The sequence below is a fragment of the Alligator mississippiensis genome, chromosome 1 (assembly GCF_030867095.1).
Source record: "Alligator mississippiensis isolate rAllMis1 chromosome 1, rAllMis1, whole genome shotgun sequence".
In the NCBI taxonomy this organism is placed as follows: domain Eukaryota; kingdom Metazoa; phylum Chordata; order Crocodylia; family Alligatoridae; genus Alligator; species Alligator mississippiensis.
The window spans coordinates 199,989,295-200,009,784 of record NC_081824.1 but is presented as its reverse complement, the minus strand read 5'-3'; the positions used below and the strand labels follow the sequence as shown (position 1 = coordinate 200,009,784).

Sequence of the window (20,490 nt, the reverse complement as noted above, 5' to 3'; positions counted from 1 at the left end):
ATCTGAAGGGTCCTGAATGTGACAAGATATTGAATAAAGAAGTAAGAGCACATTTATAAAGGCCATAATTAAACAAGACGGCCAGGAATTAGAGCCTGGAACTTGGGAGACATGGATTCACATTCCTGCTCCACTGCAGATTTTGTGTGTGACCTTAGGCAGGTCACTTAATAGCTTTGTGTCTCAGTTCTCCATCTGTAGAATCAGGATGTTGTATGAATCTGTTAAATGATTTGAGATACTCAGGTATCATAGTAACGGAATATATATGGTTGGTCCAATAAAAGATATCGCAAAAAAATCCATGCGTCTCATACATTTCCTGGACTATCGTGGCTACAACAACACTGGATCCCTACTTTAGTAATGGAGGATATGTAACCCCTCGAAGAGACAGATATTATACTATTGATCATTTTGTTAGCTTTCCATGAACACTGATTCATGTATCCCCAAGTATTCTGAGTACTGCATAAGACTTAAATGCATCTACTAACCTATGTGCCATGTTTAGAAATGGAAGTCAGCTCCCGCCACCAAACGATTCAGACCAAATGACTGTACACGAACTCCCTCCCAGGTCCAAAATAGTTGTAGTTTCTTGTGACAGAGAATGGTGATCCACACCCGTAATTACATGTGATTTAGAGCAGGGGTATCAAACATATGGCCCAAGGGCCAGATGCAACGCATGGAGGTGGGTCATACAGACCAGAGGGCTTCTTGCGGACTGGACTGCTCACTTCCACTCATCAGGTTCAGACAAGGAGGCTCATCACATGGGCTTGCTGTGGCAATGTTAATCCTTGTGACTGCTGGAGGTGCTGCTTCAATGGAGCTTTGGAACCCAGAGAGTTAATGCCACTCAGCCCACCCCCCTCAAACCAGCTCAGCACCCCTGACTTAGACCAGGGCTGAGGCAACTTTCAGTTAAAAACAAGTGTAGCACATTTGGCAGTTCCTAACCTTTGACTATTTTACCTTTGACATACCCTGCAAACTTAACATTCTGTCAGCATAACGACCAGGAATGTCCCTCCATCTATCTGTATCTTGAAAACTTTTAAAAAAGAATCAGGCTTCTCCTGGTGTGATATCACAATCAGGCTTCTCCTGTTGATATCACAGTGGGGATTCTTTGGCACCATGAAATGAACGTTTAGGAAGAAATGAAAACTAAGCAGCAAAAATACCAAACAATCAAACTCTCCATTTTCAAGACTGAATGCCAAATTAATTTTCTAACACAGGCCAAGCTTAAAATCTGTGTTGTTTTCTGTGCCCTCAGTCCCAGTTCTCCTTGTTTGGGCACTGGAGGCATGGTGCAGGGGGGGTAAAAGCCACTGGCGTTGGAAGCACTGGCTGTAAAGCCAGGACACTACCGTACCCCCCACTTTGTTCCCAAACTCAGCAGAAACACAACAAAGTGTTGATTCCGAAAACTTTCCAAGGGCTGCCTTGGAATTTATCCTAACTTTCCATAACGAAGAACTATGAGGATTTTGGTTATAATTAAGATGCTCGGTTTTGGGTTTTTTCATTCAAACACCATCTAAAATACATCCCATTCACAGGGCTTAGAAACTACAGAGTAAGGAAATTCTTGTTTCTACAGGGACCAATGAAGACTCTCTCTGGATGGCCCAGTGTACAAGGAGTTGCTCTGGTTCAGACATTCAAAAAGGAAACGACCCTTGATAGGATATTATGTCTTTGTAAGCACTATAGAAGGTACAAACGGTCACTAAATGATCCTTACGTGGAAAGACGATACATCACCAGCACTATCATTTTACACCAGGATATTAAAGCCATCCCTGTTGAATTCAAGCCAAAACTTCACACTTTAGATTTCATTGATTTTTTTAGGGTTAGAAGGGACCTCAGTAGATCATCAAGTTTGACCCCCTGCCCTGGGCAGGAAAGAGCGGTGGAGTCACACTTGGGCAGCCTAAAATTAGGCAACCAAATACATACAGCTAGGGACTGTGGTAAAAATACGTTATAATCTGGCCACTATGCTTTTGCAATCGCTTCTGCACTCAACATGTTTTCGCAATTGCTTCTGCATATAGATTAATGCTTGCTTTGCACCTAAGTTTTGCAACCATACTTGTTCAGTGCCCTAGAGTTATACCAAGATACAAGGTTACTAAAAGGCATTCATTTTGCCGCAGTTCCCCTTTTCAGCTGCGCATGCGACAGGCCTTTTTGCCGCAGTTCTGCTTTCGGACTACGCATGTACTAAACTTTGCAGAAAAAGTAACCAATTACAAATTGGGCTAGACCTGCGATGCAAGACGTAACAATAAGGAAATATCAAGGCTGCCAATAATCACACGACACGTTGGAATCCTTTGTATACGTTAGCTATAAAAATGGAACCTCGGGCACGGCTTGAAGTCGACTCTTTGAGCGACTCAGATCTTTTGTCGATCTGTTTGCGCAAACAATAAACTCGAGTTGGACCCAGCCTGAGTGTGCGACTCTCTCCTAGAGGTAAATTGGACACACCTCCTGGGGTACGAAACTAGTGGTTTGTGCAACAGGACCAAGCAGCTTGTTGTAACAGTGGCTCCGGATTGGGGGTGTAGGTTGTAGGTCTGAGGACAGAGGCAGGAGAGGTTCTTTGGGTAAATCTGGTGTCTTTATGGGTGTCAGGGGAGCACGAATTGCAACAGGTCTTATCCAGATGCCCGGACATGGGTTTCACCCATGCTTTAGAAAGCCTCCAGGTCTGAGGCAACCTGGCAAAACCACCCTGCATCTACCCGGGGGCGGGAGCTCCCCCACTCAGCCCAAATCCCCGCAAGCCCCTCGGGCCTCAGGCAGGGGCTGGGCTAGGGCCTCTGCAGGTCCCTCCCAGCCTCACGGCTTTAGGAAAGAGGCTTCCCCCCTTCCCCACGCGCTGGAGTCGGAGCTGGTGGTAGAGGTGACATCCTTGCGGAGCCGCCTTGACCAGGCCCCGCTCGCCCATCATGGCGGGAGGCGGCGGGGCCGCTCGGAGCTCCCACACGCCGCAGGCGGGCCCGGCCGAACCGCAACTCTGCGCCTCACAAGCGGCGCCTCCCTGCCGCAGCGCCGGCCTCGCGGGGCCCCGCAGCTAACGGCCTGCGTGAGGGAGGGAGCTCCACGGTCGCGGGGGGAGGGGCCGGGCCCCTTGTCTGCGCCCTGCCCCCGCCCTGCCCCCGCCCTGCCCTTCTGCCCCCCCAGCGGGGCGGGGGGAACGCAGACTGTGCATGTCCTAGTGACGCATTGCAGGTACGAACCCGCCAATCAGCGTGCTTCGCTTCGAACGTACTCATGTACTACAGCCTCCTTCGCCAGAGAAAATAGTCCGTCTCCCCCTCGGCCTCCTCCCGCCGTTCCCGCGCGGAATCGTCCCCGCCGTTCCCCCCCCCCCCCCTTACCTTTCCCTCTTCCCCGACCCCACAGGCTCTGGGGCCACCGCGCTGGGGGGGAGGTGGGGGAGAGCGGCGGGCCGGATCTCGTTTCTACCGCGCTTCCCGCCGGGGGGGAGGGGAAGGCGGGTGGCGCGGAGCGATCCGGCCGGGCAGTGAGGAGGTTTATGAGGCGCTGCCGGCTACCGGGCTGGGCTCAGTGTGAGGCGAGCCGTTGAGCGAGCTGGTTGCATCCGTGCTCCTCGCTGTAGCCGTTAGTGCCGTCGCACCCCGTAGCCAGGCCAAGCCACTATGGTGAGTGCGGGCCGGGGGCGCCTCACTCCCTGCAGGGGGCCCTTGGTCCCTATGTAGTGGGGGGGTGGTTGGTGAGGGGCTGTAGTGGGTGGGGTGGAGGGGAGGGAAAAAGCGGCGTGGGTGACGCCGCGGCGGTGCCGATTCCAACGGCCGGAGCGACCGTTAAAACGTTGCGCGCGGGGGCGGTTGGAGATAACGGTTCCTCGGGGGGGGGGCTCCCGCCCCGCCCCCCTACCCCCACCCCTGGGCGTGTGCCTGGCGGTGGCGGCTGGGCACTGCGGAGTCCTGCAGCTGCTCGCCGCCTTCCTGCGCCAGTACTGCCGCTCCCCTAGATCATAATATTATTTTCATTATTGTGTTTCTTTCTTCCGTGGCTTTTTTTTCTTTCTTCACGGTGTGGAAGGGTTTTGCTGCATTTCAATGGGGGCTTCAGCCCCAGTTGCTCAGAAACTTAGGGCAAAAGAAAGGTAGCATCTGCTCTGGATTTGCATGAAGCAGGTTCCTCTTTTGGGAAAGCTTGGAGCCGCATAAATGTTTCTAGCAGAGCTGGAGGATCGTGTCAAAAAAGGGGTGGGGGATGGTGAAAAGAGGACCAATATCTGTTTTGAGGAGGCTCTTAATTTTGTAGGTGACTCCAGAAGGTACTTGGTGTTTATTTTGGTAGTGCTGAAAGCATTCTGGTTAATATATATATGCCTTGATTCTTGTATATAGTGATAGCCTTCTCATTTGATGGGTAGGAAATGGTTGACACCCTTGCTTCGCTGACTTATGATACATCCTTGCGTATTTGGTCAGACATGTAAGGCTGGGTTTGTGGATTTGATATAAGCTTTCTGTATCACTGCGGAAGGACTTGTGCTACTTCGTCTTGTCACTAGCATCTGCCTTTCTCTAGGAAACAAAATGGAGCAGTCTGCAGGTCTTGAGCAAGCTGTATCTAGAGATGGGTGTGTCCAGGAGGCATGGTTAAACTTGCTAAGCTTGTTTTTGTTTTTTTTAATACAGGGGCTTAAATGGCTTTGCACAGAGTAGATGAGCTGTGGTACATGTAATCCTAGTTCTTGGGTAGCAATATCTGACTTCTAGTGCTGATGCCATGTTCAGGGCAGCAGAGCTGCCCACACTTGGCACACTTAACAGGTGCAAGCCCGTAATGCTAAGTTCTGAAACAGAATGGCACCGCTTTTGGTGCGAGCTGATTTGTTCAACTCTGCTTCCTGCTCTGGATTAGACTTTGAACTGTTTAAGGTCCTCTGCTAACTACTGAGTAGTTGAAGGTCTTGACTTATGCAGCTCTGCCTGTAGAGGCTGCATGTTCCTATGGTGTAGGAGCTATGTACGGCCAAACTGGTAACTCTTTCTCTTGCGAGTTCTCTGGTTGCTGTCTTCATCCCCTGATCACAGATAGCATGCCAAACCAGAGCCCTAATAGTGCTTGCAGAAAAAAAATGTAGTTTGATACAAGCTAGTTTTGGGGAAAATTGAACAAATAATATTATGTGAATTTCTTGTATACTAGAAATTCACAAGATACTTTTTTTTTTTCCCATCATAGCATTAAAACTGTGTATCCTTGGAGTTGTACAGACAGTTGGCCAATAATGATAACCTTTTAAAAGACTAGATTTTTTATTTATTATTATTATTATTATACTGCCCCTGATTTTTTTTCCCCCCCCCCCCCATTGGAATTGCATCATCATAAAGCTGGTTACCAGCAAGTCAGATAGCTACAAAACTGGCAGATGCTCAGCTGCATATTCTGGAAGATCTAAGCAGATGTTTCTGAAAGTTGTGCATTATCAAAGGTCTGCATCCTGACATCAGTGTACACATGAGCAACCAGATCAAATGCTGAGAAGGATGGCTTTTCTTAAGGCCACTCAGGAAATGTAGCCTTTTGTAGCTGCTACTTGAGCTTCAGGGCTGAAGCTCAACATCTGCTGTATGCCTTTCAACTGTATCAGGTGGAATTGACTGGTGAAGCCACTTACCAGCAGTTTTGCTGACCCCGCCCTCCACTGCTGTTGCGCAGCAGTCCCTGCAGAGCCCTGCTCTGCAGGGTACAGATGGTGTTTGTTCAGTCCTGCCCCACCTCAGTACAATTCCACTGCATCTTTTGTTATCTCTCATTGTCATGCATCTGAGACTTCAGTAGCCTAGCTGATTCCAAACCCTGTGCCCATGGCATGGCCCTCAATACTAGCAAATAGGATAAAATACCTGGATAGTGATCTATTGATTTGCCATGGATTAAGTTGGAAAGGAAGTACATTTAAAAAAAAAAAAAAAGTCCTACTTACTGTTATGCAGTTAAACTTAATAAAAGACTGATGAATTAAATTTGGACATTTAAGTGACTACCTGTAGGTTTAAGTGAATCAGGTTAAACACTGAAAGCTCTAGGTTTATAAATCATTCTGTGCAAATGGAATGCTTCATGCTTCTGGTTTTTATTCCACTTGAACTCTGCTGGAGCAGTAGCTAGGAGGATAGGATTTGTTTGGCACTGCTGTGTACTAGGTGATACTCCCCAGGCAAACAAATATCATCTGATCTCAACTGACTGGAACTACACTTGAACGTCAAAACTTGAAAAAAGCTATGTAGCATTGTAGGACTGAATCTGACCAGACTGGCTAGCATGCTAGGAAGAGCTTAACCACTGTTAGCTGGGATGGGTAGCAAAATAGCATCCCTGCTATTTTACCGGTGAATACTGCCTGGCCTATTCTGCAACTGTTTGCAGTAAATTCTGGACTAGTGTGTGCTTAATCTCAAGTCTGTCAGCATGTTGCATGTAGCTTTCAGTTGCCTGCAACCAGCAGCTGTTTTAGCTTTTGTCTCAAATATTGAACATGTATTCACTTTTTTGTAGGCAGATTCCCCTTCTGTATTTATATGTAAACCCAGCTTTCTGAAGTGCTAAGTAAGTTATTAACATCAAAGTAAGATGTAGTTCTTGTATAGGATTGCCCCTCTTTGTTTAAAAAAAAAAAAAAAAAAACCTTCTCCCCCCCCCCTGCAAAACCCAAAGTAAGTTTTCCTATTTCTTTCTCCCCCCCCCTTAATCTCCCTGTACCTTAAATTGCATCTTGTGCACTTTTCTTTATTCTCTTTTTCCACAATAGATTAAGTGAATCTCTTATTCTTGCCTAAACAGACTTCTGTGCTGGAGCAAAATGAATTTGGTTTTAAGAAACCAAAAAGTCGGGCAACATGGTCAGTAAGATCAAGCTGTATGTAGTCCTTTCTGTCAAGACAGTTCAGTCTTACTGATCCACATTGTAATCAGTTGCTTTACTAATAAGGGGATAGAAAAGCAGTTGCTTCTAGGTACTGATTCTAGCTATCCCATGCAATGGGCTCTTAAGGCATCTCTACAATCTCTTTTCAGAGTTGTTTTCTCTCAATTGAATTTTAATGAAGTATTCTCTCTTCCAAATTTAAAAAAAAAAGAGCCAAGCAGCTGAAGTTTGTTTGAAGGTGACCTGAGCTTGAAAACTGAGGGAGGTCTTCCAGAAATTCTTGCACTGTTTTTTAAGTATGGGGTGGGTGTTTTGGTTTGTGGTTGGGTTTTGGTTTGTTGTATTTTTTTTTTTTTTACCGTGCCAACAAATATGTATATGCGTCTTTCAAACAGATTTCAGTTACGTTTAGCTACTGAACTTCAGCTGCTATATATAGCCAGCCAAAAACTTGAATGTATTAAATTTTAAACATTATTTTTCTTGGTCAGTTTTCTGTATTAACTAGCATTGGCAGTGTTGCATTGGGTCTTAGATAAGTAGTTTTCAACCTCTTTATTTGTGGACCCCTTTGAATTGTAAGTGTGGGTGTCCCCATACTTTTGACCATAGTCATCTTTCATGGATCCCTTGGGCATAGTCTGTGGACTCCAAGGAGTCCATGGACCACAAATTGAAAACCACTGTGTTAGATCGTGCCTAAAAGTTAAGGTTGCACAATACATAAAATAAAGCAACTTTGTATGGGGCCATTTTACTCCTTGGGTTTCCCTTCAAAATAGGCTTTAGTTTGAATCTGAAACTTGCAAGAGAACAGGACAGATCTAAAGATCCTGCATATATGTAAGGACTTGTTACTGTAATTGTACTCGCGTTTGCTTTTTAACACCAGGTTAAGGGAGCTGAAGCTCAGGGGGAATGTAGTTGGATGTAGGTTCTTGATAACTGTTTCATATTTAACTTGGCCAAGTATTAGATGATCTAGATCAGCTCAGGAAACTATTGGTAGCAAGTTCTCTTAGTAATTGAGGTATGTATGCATTGTAACTTCCTAAGAAAGAAAATGCCTTTTTAAAATTTGGTAACCTAGTTTTGGGATTAGGTAGGAAATTCAAAATAAGCACCAAAGAGAAACTACCTTGAAATACCTACAGAAGCAATTGAGTCATAATTTTTAATTCATTCCCTAATGTCTTGCTGAATGGTAATGCTGTTTTCTTATATTACAGGCTGATCAACTGACAGAAGAGCAGATTGCAGGTAAGGTTGCATCTATGCAGGTAAACATTGTATTGGGAGTCTTATTGATCTTAATATCAAACATCAGTATGATAGATCATTTTAGCAACTGAGTAACTTCAGTCTTTTATTTAGTATGAACAGAAAAGTCTTCTCTTAAGTGTATGAAGTAGAACCTGAAGCTTGTTTTTTCATTAAAATACCATTGCATACAAGCTGCTTATAACCATTCCTGTATTAATACAAATAGGCGGGGGTAGAGAGATTGCTGTCCTAATTTGTTTTGTGTATCAGTATCACAGCCTCAGATTGGTGAGAGGTATTGCTAAATTGCTCTAAAGTTTTTCAAAGTAGACTTGTGACAGAGTGAGAGCCTTTCTTCTAAAAACTTCACAATGTATATACAGCACAGTGAGCTGTGTTTTGTGCATAATTACATAGGGCATTTAGTTCAAGTGACCAGACTGAAATCTGTTAGACCATCACACTATTAGTAGGCAGATTGCTCAGTTACCTCTTTTTGTCAGTCCAAGAAAGGCTAACTTGAAACTGATGTGGCTCTTGCAGAAGACATACCAGAGCTTCTTGTTTTCGGCTGTCTTTGATATCATGTCTTGTTGGCAATGTAGAACTTAAATCTTGAGTTGCAGTTTAACTAGTTAATGTTGATTGTTTGTTTGTTGGTTTGTTTGTTTGACTGAGTCATGCTATTAAACTAATGACTACTATAAAGAATCCTGTCTAGAAGTAAGTGAAATAAAGTCGATTTTGAGAGATGGCCAGTTGTGATGCATATAAAATGGTACTCTCTCACTGATTTTTCTTTTTTACCAGAATAATAAATATGAAGGTGGTTGATACTTGTGTATTATTGCTCTTCAAGCATCAAACTCATAGTGAAAGGAAATTAATGTTATGCCTGTAACTGTCTTGTGCAGTATTATCTGACCTTTTGGGGGTATCCCTTAAAAAGAAGACTTTGTTTTTTAAGAATCTTTAAATTGAAAAATGATTGTAACTTTGGCTGAAAGGTGAATTTATCCTTTTATTTCTAAAGTTGGTCTCTTTTGGACCTGTAAGGTTCAAAGAACTTGTCCTGACCTTGTAGAACAGTATTACAGCAATAAAATAAACGTGCTGTTGGGTTTTCATGTTTGGGTGCTTCAAGGTCTAAGCTTTAAAAAAACAAAAAAAAAAACCTGTCGGGTTTGGTTTTGTTTTGCCAGAACAGACTTCAGTCCCATTGATATTTTTATTACTTTTTAATTTTGTACTTTAAGTATTCATCTCTTTAAGGCTTGGGTTGCTTCAGTACTGTGGACCTAAGTATATGCAAGAAGTTCAATGTCTGACCCTGTTTTAGGCCCAAGATGCATGTTGATAGCCTTACTACAAATAAATAAAGCTTTTGGGATCTTTTAAGATCTGGGGCTTGCCAAATCTGGTGAGATCCTTCATATAATACTTAGTTGATTCAAATGGATTAACTTTGATAGTCTCAGTAGCTAGGTTTTGTCCAGTTTGTGCATTTAACACTTTGACACTGTCATTGTGTTTGAATACTACGTTCAGGGTACTACAGCAGAGGTAGCCAACCTGCAGCATGAATGCCACAAGTGGCAGGGGCTGCCTTTGTGTAGCATGCAGCAGACTTGGGAGAGGACTAGCAGTATGGTGGCAGACATAACAGGAAGCAGCACAGCAGATTGGCCCAGAGGAAGGGGATTAGAGTGGTGCTTGGAGAGTATGGGGCTCATTTTGGGCATGCCTGCCAAGACTGTTGACACCCCCCCCCCCCCCCCCCCCCCCCCCCCGGTCACATTAGAACACTTCCTCATGGATATACTTAACATGAGAAACCTGGTCTTACATGTGGGGCTGATCTACCCCTCATGTAGAAGAAGAGCCACTGAAAATCCTCTGGATGCAAATACAGTTCTTACATAAGTGAAAGATGGGAGAAATGGCGGTCTAAAATTTGTGGAGACTGAGGAAGAAAAGCTTCCAGAAACATTATCTGATGGTCTGGGTTTATGCTACACAGTTAGCAAGTGCCATGGTATGCCCTCTTTCAATATCCTGGAACTCCTGAAGTGAATAATGGTAGGGTCTGGTAGGAAAATTGCCCTTAGGAGGCATGTATTTGGCTGGGGTATTTTACAGCCATTACTAGTAAGAACGATCTGACTTAATATGATGGCTTATTCAACAATTTTTTTATTTTTTTATTTTTCTAGCATTTCGGAGCCAATGCAAAGAATTTACTGAATTCTGTCTTTTCTTGTGGTTCATCAGAACTGATGCCTTCTATTTATAGGAACCTCCTTTTAGGTGATGTGGAAAATGAAAATCTACTTGAAGTTGCAAAACTGATAGTCGCTAAGCAAATCTGATTGGGAAGCCAGATGTGAAAATCCAAATGCCTCTTAAACTCTTCAAACCTGCTTCCATCAACTTGCCTGTTTTCATCAATTTACCAGAGGGACTGAACTTTTATACTGAGATACTTCAAGTAAAACCAGTGATTTAAGTTGCCCCCTCTCCCCCTTCCCCTGGAATTGATCCTGACTTGATGACTGATGGCTCCATGACTTGATCCTGGATTAGACCAGGGAATGATGAATTCTGTTTTTTGGGGGTGGGGAGGGGTTGTGTTTTTTGGGTTTTTTGTCCTATATTTTTTACTCAGCTGAGCTTGGGGTTCAGCATGATTGAAGGAGAAATGGCAAGAGGCAATTGACTGCCTAACTCTCAAATAGAGGCTTCTTGCCTGAAAATGGATTTATCCCCAAATTCACAGGATGGGCATAAAATTAGTATTGGCTGCTCCTTGAGCTGTTGGAATTCTGACAGTCTTCTCAAAGAGTATATCTGGAATTTAGTATGCATACAGTTATACTACCTCATAGTCTTTGGCTGCCATGGCAACTAGAATCTTACAAGGAGCTTAAAACCTAAAAAATGGAACTTTAAATCTAATATTTTTATTGTTGGCCATTGGAGGATTACTGTGCAGAAGGCCAATTGACTGACACTTGTCTTGAACTTGAGCTCCTGCAATTCACCTGTGTATGTCCTTGTGACACATTGGTGAAAGAAGGTTGAAGAGATAGTGGCAAGGATCAGTCTGAGTTCCTTGAATGCATGACATTATTCTGGAATTTATCATAATTGCACAGATACTAGTGGTTACTTACTTCAGGAAAACATCTGATGTCCATGTTGGAATCTTTTGACTTGGTAATTGCCTAGGGAATCCATGTGGCCTTCAGTTGTGGTAACTCCAGTGCTGCACATGAAAACTCAAAGATGATGTTTGATCTTTTGATTTAAGATTACAGCTGAAGCTGGGAGTACTGAAAGATGAAGTGCTATTTGAGAATCTGATCTGGAGAGTAGACAAACATAAAATTTTAGAGACTTGAAGATGGCTTTTGTTCCCTGAGCTGGGGCAGGGAATGGGATCAGAATAACAAAAATAGACCAGTTTCTGCTTATTTTTTTGTTTTAACTCTTAAAAATGATGGGTTTACTGCCTGTGAGGAAGAACCATTCTTTTTGGCTCCTGCAGCTTAGGCAGTGTCCTTTTAGTGAATTCTTCCAATATGGCATTAAGCTGGTAGTATGTCTCCAGGTGATCCTTTAGAACAGTCACATTTAGTTGTCAGGCCTTTGCTCATGAATCTGCTTCTAATCTCAGTTGTCCCCTCCCACTGGAGGTTATTGAAAAGTGGCAGCAAAATAACTTGGGGAAACACTGAAAAATCAAACCTTGCTTGGCAGCATTTCAAGTCTGGATGCAACAGACCTGGTCTTCTGGCCAACGTAGTTCATAAAGTCTGCTTGTATCTCTGTTGTCATGGATCACTGCAAACCAGCAAAAACTTAAGCCAATTTCAGGGAACTCTTAAATTTTGGAACAGTCTCTCAAAAGTGGTCTGAGGACTTTTTTTTTTTTTTTTTTTCTGGATTACCAAAAGAATTCTATGGTCTCTGCCCTGTGTGAATTGAAGATGGGTATCAGTCTGGTTGCCATGGTGCTTTGGATCAGTTAACTGAACTTTTAACTTGGTTATAATGGTAATAAACTGAAAAATGGCAAATAAACTCCAGTTTGCATCAAGTTGGCTTGTTAAAGCAGTTGTGGAGTTGTGTAGCTGTAGTTGCCAAGAACATGTTCTCCTCTACCAAGGTGTCAAGGTTTTCCTTGGTGACTTCCACTGTAGTTGACTGCCTTTAGTCACCCTTGAACTGATCTTACTGCAGTGTACTCTTTCACCTGAGACTACTTGCACAGCTTCTGCTGGTACAAGATCTAGGGAAGATGGTGGCGTTTACTCCTTGGCTTAAGAATAGTCTTGCATTTGTGTGATACTGCAGAAGTTGTTGCTAGGGTAGAGTTCACTTTTACACATACTTAGGGTCTTCTATATCATTATAGAAAAAGTCTATGACTTTAGCGATGCAGTAGAGGTAGTTTTTGATAGGGGAAGGACTATGCTCCTTGCAGCTTCCTGTTGATGCTTTAAACTTAAACCTGCATTTTAAATGTACTTAACATCTGCATCAAGTGTGAAGTAGTAAACATAAGTATTATGTTGCCTTTTATTCAGCATGCAAAATGAGACTTTAATGCACTTGGATGGAGAAGAGCATCTTGTCATGACTACAGCTGATGCCTGGGTTTGGATGATGGATGATACCTTGGTTTCAGAGGAAAAAATCTACCTTCTGAAAGCTGTTTGTTTTCCTAACCATTCATAGGCTTCAGTGCTAGCTGATTTTACTACTTTTGGAGGAACAATTAGTTGCTAAAAAGTTTGCTTTCATATGTGCAGCAAGAGGTAATGGACTCTTGTAGGTTCATCATGCATTTGTGCTTAATTATCAGAGTTCTCCAAATTTTGGTTAAGTTTCAAAATTGGGAATTATTCATCAAAATCAGCCTGACTTATGAGTTTAGATCACTTGCCTCTTGCCAAAGGCAAGCATTTTTGGAATATAACTAAATGGGTTGTGTGTACTTTTATAATATTCCCTTATAAGAATTTGCCTACTATTTTGTGGCAGTACTTGAAGGTATTGCCCTTACATTTGGTATATGAGGTAGCAGCAAAACTTGAGTGTCTCCAAATTGATTCTTGCCACCGCTTTTAAGTAGTCAGTGTTTACCTTGGATAGCCCACTCACCAAAATGAAGATTACCCAAAATTGTCTAGAAATGGTCGTGTTTGTACTGATCAGTTCTGCTGGATTGGTCCATTGCTAATTGTAATGAAAAGTAAGAACTGAATACACAAGCTGAATATAAGCTATCCCACAGTTTTGCCAAGTATCAAGAATTCCTGAAGTGTTTTTTTTCTTTACTTTAAATGTAGAAAAAGGCTGTCATCAAAATTCCCTTTCCTTTTGGAAGGGTTGAGGTGATGTTGTCATTATGATACAGGAGATGCATGAAAAGAGTACGTTCTTATGGGTGACTCTCTCTCTCTCTCTCTCTCAATTAGTATTGCTAGGATGGATCTAGGCAAGCTGTTTTGGTATCTTCCTATTCCTTAGGAGATGAGGCCTGAGGCAGGTACTGTGAAAGATGTCACCCACTGGAATTCTTGCCCCTCCAGTTTTGGGGGGTGTTGGTTCAGCATGGTTGTACTATGACTTAGAAATGTATTTTGGCTTCTTAGCTCTAGAGCAGATTCTATAGCTTTGTCCCAAATTTAGCCTGCCTCTTGTGAGTTTCTTGTCATGCATAGCACAGTAATGCATGCCAGCCCCAGAACAAAAGCAGCATAGCCACACTAACTAGCACAAGTCCTGCAGCAGGGCTAGGTAACTACCTCTGCTTATTACCATTCTCAAGGGATTGTTGTCAGAATAAGACAGGGCTGCCAGGAGCCACAAGGCTGTTTCTGGGGAGGCTTGGCTAACCTTGAATCAGCCCCTTCAAACCCACCTGGGCTTACTAGTTGAGAACTACAGATTTCAGAGCAGTATAGGAAGAGATTGCTAATAAAGCCTCAGTTCCATACACCTAGTTTTTCTATTTGGAAACTTCCTGTTAAGATTGTTCTAAACATTAAACACTTTGATTCTTACAAGTTTTTGATCATACCTAGTGGATTCATCTTGGTGCTTTTGAGAATTTTGGTTAAGTGTGGTGCAAAGCTAAACAGTATTTTAATGGTTACTTGGATGTACAATTATAATAATGAGCTACATGTCTGTTTTCAAACCTTCTTGTAAGTAGGACTTTTTGGCCTTTCAAGTATGTCACTGATTGCTTGATCAGCAGATGGAGAACTAGACTAAGTTAAGCTACAGTGGGCATGGTCTACATGTTCATTAATGCACCATAATTATGGCTTATTAAGCTTTTAGTACCTGTAATAACAATGCACTATAGCTGATGCTACTGCATGCTAGCATTGGTGCGTTTTAAATTTTTTTTTTACACTAATGTTCAGTAGGTTTAATTCTACTGTGCATTATTAGTGCAGTAGGCAAAACCAGTGCTAATGTGCAGTAGAATGTCTACTGTGCTTGAAGCATCTCTTGTAGACATGCTCTGCATAATGGCCCTTAACTAGATTGTTTATTTAAAACAAAAACTGGAAAATTGAGGACCAGACTTCATAGAAAAATACTTCTGGACTTTTTTTTTTTTTTACCATATTTATTCTGTGACTTATCCTGGACTCTGAAAGCTGGGGTTTTTTGTTTTTGTTTTTTTCACTCTTAGCACAACTTTGAGTTTGTGCTTTTATTGTACTTGGAATATTATATCCACATGAGATGAAATATATGAATGGCAAGTATTCAAGGCTTCAGTTCCAGATGAAAATTGCAATAGCTAATGTAAAATTCTTGTATTTATGATCTGCTTTTAACCTTCATACAAGTGTTTGGTGAATGAGCCTGATTGACACCCCCTTCCACCCCCTTTGTCCACATCCATGTCTTCTAGATGGTTTTCCACCAAACACTAGGGCTCCAGGGCAAGTGTTTAGTTCTCTAAGAAATGGCTTCAGTATTTATTTTATACCAGGCAACCAATAACTTGCCTAACAAAACAAGAATTCATAGCTGTTTTAACTTTAAGTTGTTGGGTTTTTCCTTTTAAACTTTTATGATTCAAACTTAAGTTCATAGTTGTTGAAATAACACTTTTTTTTTTTTTTTTTCCTGTCAAACAGAATTCAAAGAAGCTTTTTCACTATTTGACAAGGATGGTGATGGTACTATAACAACAAAGGAATTGGGAACAGTGATGAGGTCACTTGGTCAAAACCCAACAGAAGCTGAATTGCAGGATATGATCAATGAAGTAGATGCTGATGGTAAGGTTTCTAGGTAGCAGTTGATTGGTAAAAATGAGCTTATTTTCAGTGACTTAATTACCCCACTTTCTCGTAGGCAATGGCACCATTGACTTTCCAGAGTTTCTGACAATGATGGCAAGAAAAATGAAAGATACAGACAGTGAAGAAGAAATTAGAGAAGCATTCCGTGTGTTTGATAAGGTAAAATGTTGTACAGGGTTTGAGGGGCTGACTAGAATCCCACTGTGTATAGTATATTTAGTCTAGTGGAAACTATTTTTAGTTGCTAGTTACCTGGAACTTCTATTTGTGGTATCATTTGGGCCATCCATCTATGTTGTAAATTGAGGGTTGGATGTTAACCTAAACGATAGTGGTCCAATACCTAGGGTAGCTGAGAGGGGTGTTGCTGTACTTAATATCCTATCTGGGGACCTTCTTCTCCTTTAAAAAATAACCCAAAAATTTGAAGTAGTGTTACAATAAGCCAGGGTGGGCAAAATGTGACCTGTGGGCCAGATGTGGCCTGCCAGGCCATTCTGTCCAGTCTGCGGGGCCCCTAAAAAATGTAATATTTATCTACCCCTGGCTGCCTGTCACATGCCCCTCAATGGCTTGTCAAAACTCAGCAAATGCCCCTCTGCCCAAAATAATTGCCTGCCCCTGCAATAGGCATTTGTTTGTACCTGAACAGGCAGATATACTAATCTTCTCTTCTTCCCCACCCCCTGTAAATCTTCTAGCTTCATCTTGTGTGCCTTGCTGATTTTTTTTTTTTTTTTTTTATTTTTATTTTTTTAGTGTAGCAGAACATTAATTTCTAAAGGTGCCTTTAAATTCAAAACAGACTTTTTCCTACCCAGTCTTTTCATATCCTCATCTTCTGTTCTTCTCTCCCCAATTTTGGCTCTTCACTACTTCCTTGGTCCAAACACAATCAATTTATGATCAGAAAAATAGATGGTATCGTCCATATAAATAGTGGCTCTGGGAGAGCAATTCAAAGTTGTTCCTACTTCCTTTTAGAAAGTATATTTTCCCCAAATACTCAAATGCTGTACATAAGGGTCACTCAGCCTATTAAGCAATCCTTAAACACCTCTTTAACTTATGACTCTAGGATGGGAATGGATATATTAGTGCTGCAGAACTTCGCCATGTGATGACAAATCTTGGAGAGAAGTTAACAGATGAAGAAGTTGATGAAATGATTAGGGAAGCAGATATTGATGGTGATGGTCAAGTAAACTATGAAGGTAAGCTTTACTGCAAAAACATTAATTCTCTTCAGGGGGTGGGGGGAGTCAGATTTCGCAACACATTTGGGATGGAAATAGCAGCTTAATGAAATTGCTTAGCTTGAGAGTGGTATTCAAAAGCTACCAATTCATAGGCTCCCATCATGGTTGTTGCTACTCTTTTTTTTTTTTTATGTGGATTTTGTGCTTCTAGGGCAGAATAAATGGTGGTAGTGGACCTGTGGCATTTTAAGGTTATAGTTAATTCAGTGTAATTTTTTTTTTTAAGGATTTTAAATTGGCTTCTTTTGGCAAGCTTACTTGTGTGATTTACAGGAAAACTAGTTGAATCAAACGAATTGATGTTGTTGTATTGCATTTGAACTACACTTTCCCAAAAGCTATTTACTTTGGGAAGGGAATGCCAGCAGGTAATAACCTTTTTTTTTTTTTTTTTTTTTTTTTTTTTTTTTAAACTAAAAATTCAATTCTTACAACCTGTGAGGTCTAGTAATCTTCTGTAGAGAAGAAGCAGGCCCTTGTGGTGGTTTCGTTTTTGTTTTGTTTTAAATAAAAAATAATACAGCAGCTTAAGCCATACTTATGGTATTATCCTGTAACCTTTAACTTGAATTAAGCAGCAGCTGCTTTCCTCAATTTCTGTCCCTTAATTTGCATGTATTGAATCCTAAATGCCTTTTCTGCCTCCTCTTGGTAGTAGTGTGAAAACACTTGAATTGGGGTGGGATTTATGATCTTCATTCTAGCTTGATATACTATTGTTTGGCTTAAACTCTTAGACCTTAAGCTTTAGATTGAGATACCATTTAACTTGATATAATACACTTGCTGCAAATAAGCCAAAATTCTCTTCACTTTTCTCTTTCAGTAAAAGCATAAATAAGTTAGCGCTCCTGTTCAAGAATTAGAATATACAGAATGAAGCACAAACCATACTTATTCTAACAGTCACTTTTCAGATGTAATACAGTTGGTACTAGACAACTGATTTCTTTAGGGGAAAAAGTTTCTACTTGCAGAGCAAGTCTTTAAAGTCATAACTAAACAACACCTTCCTGTGTACATTTTCAGTCTAAGTAAGCACCATTTTGGAGTGCTAGTATTTGTTCCTTTACTCGCAGCTTCCCTTCCTTCAGGGGTTTGAAATGGGGAGGTCCAAAACCTGGCTAATAGAAAAAGCTCATGAAATTGAGGATGCTTTCTTTCCCTACTCTTATACTCTTTGAGACTCAAAGAACAGCTGTTTTGAGTAGGTCCCCTTCCTGTGCTGCTCCAGTGGCTAACTTGGTGAGAAGAACATACACTTTTTTTTTTTTCTTTCACTGCTCCAGGATGTCCCCATTCACACTCATCCCTATTCCATCTGACTTAACTTTAAAATACTTCTGTACAGAACAGACTTTTGAGCTTATGGTAGTTGGGTTTGGGGGGTTTTCTGCCTTTTAGAGGTCATCGTGAAGAAACGCATGGAAAACTGCTGTGACATGCACGCAGTTCGGTGAAAACTATACCTGAAGCAAGCTAGTCTGTTAAATGTTCTGGGGACTTACTTTCTCAAGTTGACCATAGAGCTATACCTGTGGCACTGGGAAGATCAGTGTAGCGTCTCAGTGCAAGGTTCCTTTACTGGCACAGTTCTAAAATAAAGATTCACAAATTTGTGGTCACTTTTTGTAACTATAAAATCTTTTTGCCTAAGGATCCTAACATTGCAAAGTACTTACAACAGCTTTTTTTTCTTTGCAGAGTTTGTACAAATGATGACAGCGAAGTGAAGACGTTGTACAGAATGTGTTAAATTTCTTGTACAAAATTGTTTATTTGCCTTTTCTCTGTTTGTAACTTATCTGTAAAAGGTTTTTCCCTTACTGTCAAAAGAATATGCATGTATAGTAATTAGAACTCCATTCCTTCATGTTTCTTCTCCCTTTATCTTCCTGTCATTGTTCTGATTTTTGGAAAATTGATCGAAGTAACAAATGTTGCATGTGGCTTACTCTGGATATTTAAGCCCTTCTGCACATCTAAAGTTAAGTGGAGTTGGTCAAGTGAAGGAACAACATGTATTCAGCATGTTGAAATGTGGAGTCTTAACTCTCTGTGGACTATTGACAGTCAACAATATGAAACTTTAAAAGTTGCACTACTGCAAAACGGGTGTATTATCCAGGTACTCGTACACAATTTTTTTTCTACTGCTGGTCCTGTACCAGAAAACCATTTTTTTTTGTTTGTTTTTTGTTTTTTTTCCTCCTATGGTTACTATGCTTTTTAAACTTTGTTTAGCCACTTATTTTCAAGAGAATCTGCTTATGGCACAATTTGCCTCAAATCCATTCCAAGTTGTATATTTGTTTTCCAATAAAAAAAAATTACAATTTACCCATATGGTTTCAATGTATCCTTTGAATTACTTAGTGTTTAGCAACTTTACTATTTAATCTAAATGCCTCGGCATGTAGCTGAGTTAACAGTTTGCCTCTTAAGATAGACTGTCTATCTGTTCAATATAAGGAGCTTGGCACGTGGAAACAGACAAGTGTCTGCTGCTTATGTTCATGTTAATGCTAGATTTAAATAAATGTCCTTGCAAGGAGTTCAGGTGGCTTTCTAAATTTATTGCCTTAACAGTTGGTGTGATTTGTGGATTGTTTTAACTTTTGCTAATGACTATCAATGATACAAGTAAGATGAAGTAAATTAACCTCACTTGAACCAGCACTAATTCTCTACCTCTGGTTTCCTTACTCTGTCTGGCTAATAAGCCTCTGCCTTGAAGAGAAGGTTGCTAATTTGGACAGCATCTAGCATGCTGAGTGTGTTTTTGACAGCCCTTGATGTTTTGGTTATCATGATTCAAAAATTGCTTCCTTAATTTATCTTTTAAGGAGAGCACTAATTTCTGTCCCACTAAGCAACTCTTCAAAATAGTCCACAGATTTGGTTTACAGCATTTTAAATGAAAGCTGAGTTCCCAATCTAATGTTGTAACCCAGGAATTGAAACCATGCATATGGCTTTAGTAATGCCTGTGACACAAGTCAGTCCTGATCTGACCTGCTTAAGCCATAGACGGAAGTTCTACTGCAGTCCCATGAAAGTACTCATTCAATCAGGTGGGTAGCTTTGTTTGTAGAGTTAAGTGTTCACATTTTAAACTTCTAATTGGTACACAGTACTACTTGCACAAACTTTTTTTTTTTCCATGCAATATACCCATGAGATTCTGAACATGGGCACTATCTTAATCTAATGGACTTCAAACTACTTCAAATTCTATCAAAACATATTTCTTGTGCAAAAAAAAAAAAAAGTGGCATTTGCTGCAGATCTGGTAGCAGATAAAAATAAAAGTGACAACAGGATGGATATAGGGAGAAAATACAGGAGGCCTTTTCTTAAAAGGCAAAACTAAACCATATTTCACATCTTGGATTTCTGTAATTTTATCATTCTTTTTTTCACTTGAGTGCTGGCTATGGATAAAGCTGTGAAGCCTTATTTCTGGACTTTCAGGATACAATGAGTTCAAAATATGGAAGGTATCGACTAGCTTGCTGAAGCTCGACAACTGAACTAGCTTCTTGAGCATTGTGATAACTTACTGATATACATCACTACATGTGAGTGGCACTCTTGGAAAAAAGGAGCTGTCTCTGCCCTCTGTCATGTGAAATGGTACCATTGTAAATTTAAAATGCAAGGATGTTAAGTACAGTTAATTTTA

The 20,490-nt window shown here is 41.1% G+C and overlaps 1 protein-coding gene across 1 annotated transcript; it reads left to right on the top strand.

Moving 5' to 3' along the window:
* Window positions 1–3,585: 3,585 nt before the first annotated feature.
* On the top strand, window positions 3,586–19,145 carry CALM2 (calmodulin 2). The gene is made up of 6 exons (XM_006268495.4): window positions 3,586–3,695; window positions 8,176–8,206; window positions 15,379–15,522; window positions 15,599–15,705; window positions 16,625–16,760; window positions 18,510–19,145. Exons 1-6 carry the CDS (start codon window positions 3,693–3,695, stop codon window positions 18,536–18,538), a joined length of 450 nt encoding a protein of 149 aa, XP_006268557.1. The 5' UTR covers window positions 3,586–3,692; the 3' UTR covers window positions 18,539–19,145.
* Window positions 19,146–20,490: the final 1,345 nt, after the last annotated feature.

Bases quoted from the DNA above. Each gene is read 5' to 3' on its own strand.
- CALM2 (XM_006268495.4), top strand. The intron at 15,706-16,624 runs GTAAAATGTTGT...TTATGACTCTAG, and splicing joins CATTCCGTGTGTTTGATAAG to GATGGGAATGGATATATTAG. The intron at 16,761-18,509 runs GTAAGCTTTACT...TTTTCTTTGCAG, and splicing joins TGGTCAAGTAAACTATGAAG to AGTTTGTACAAATGATGACA.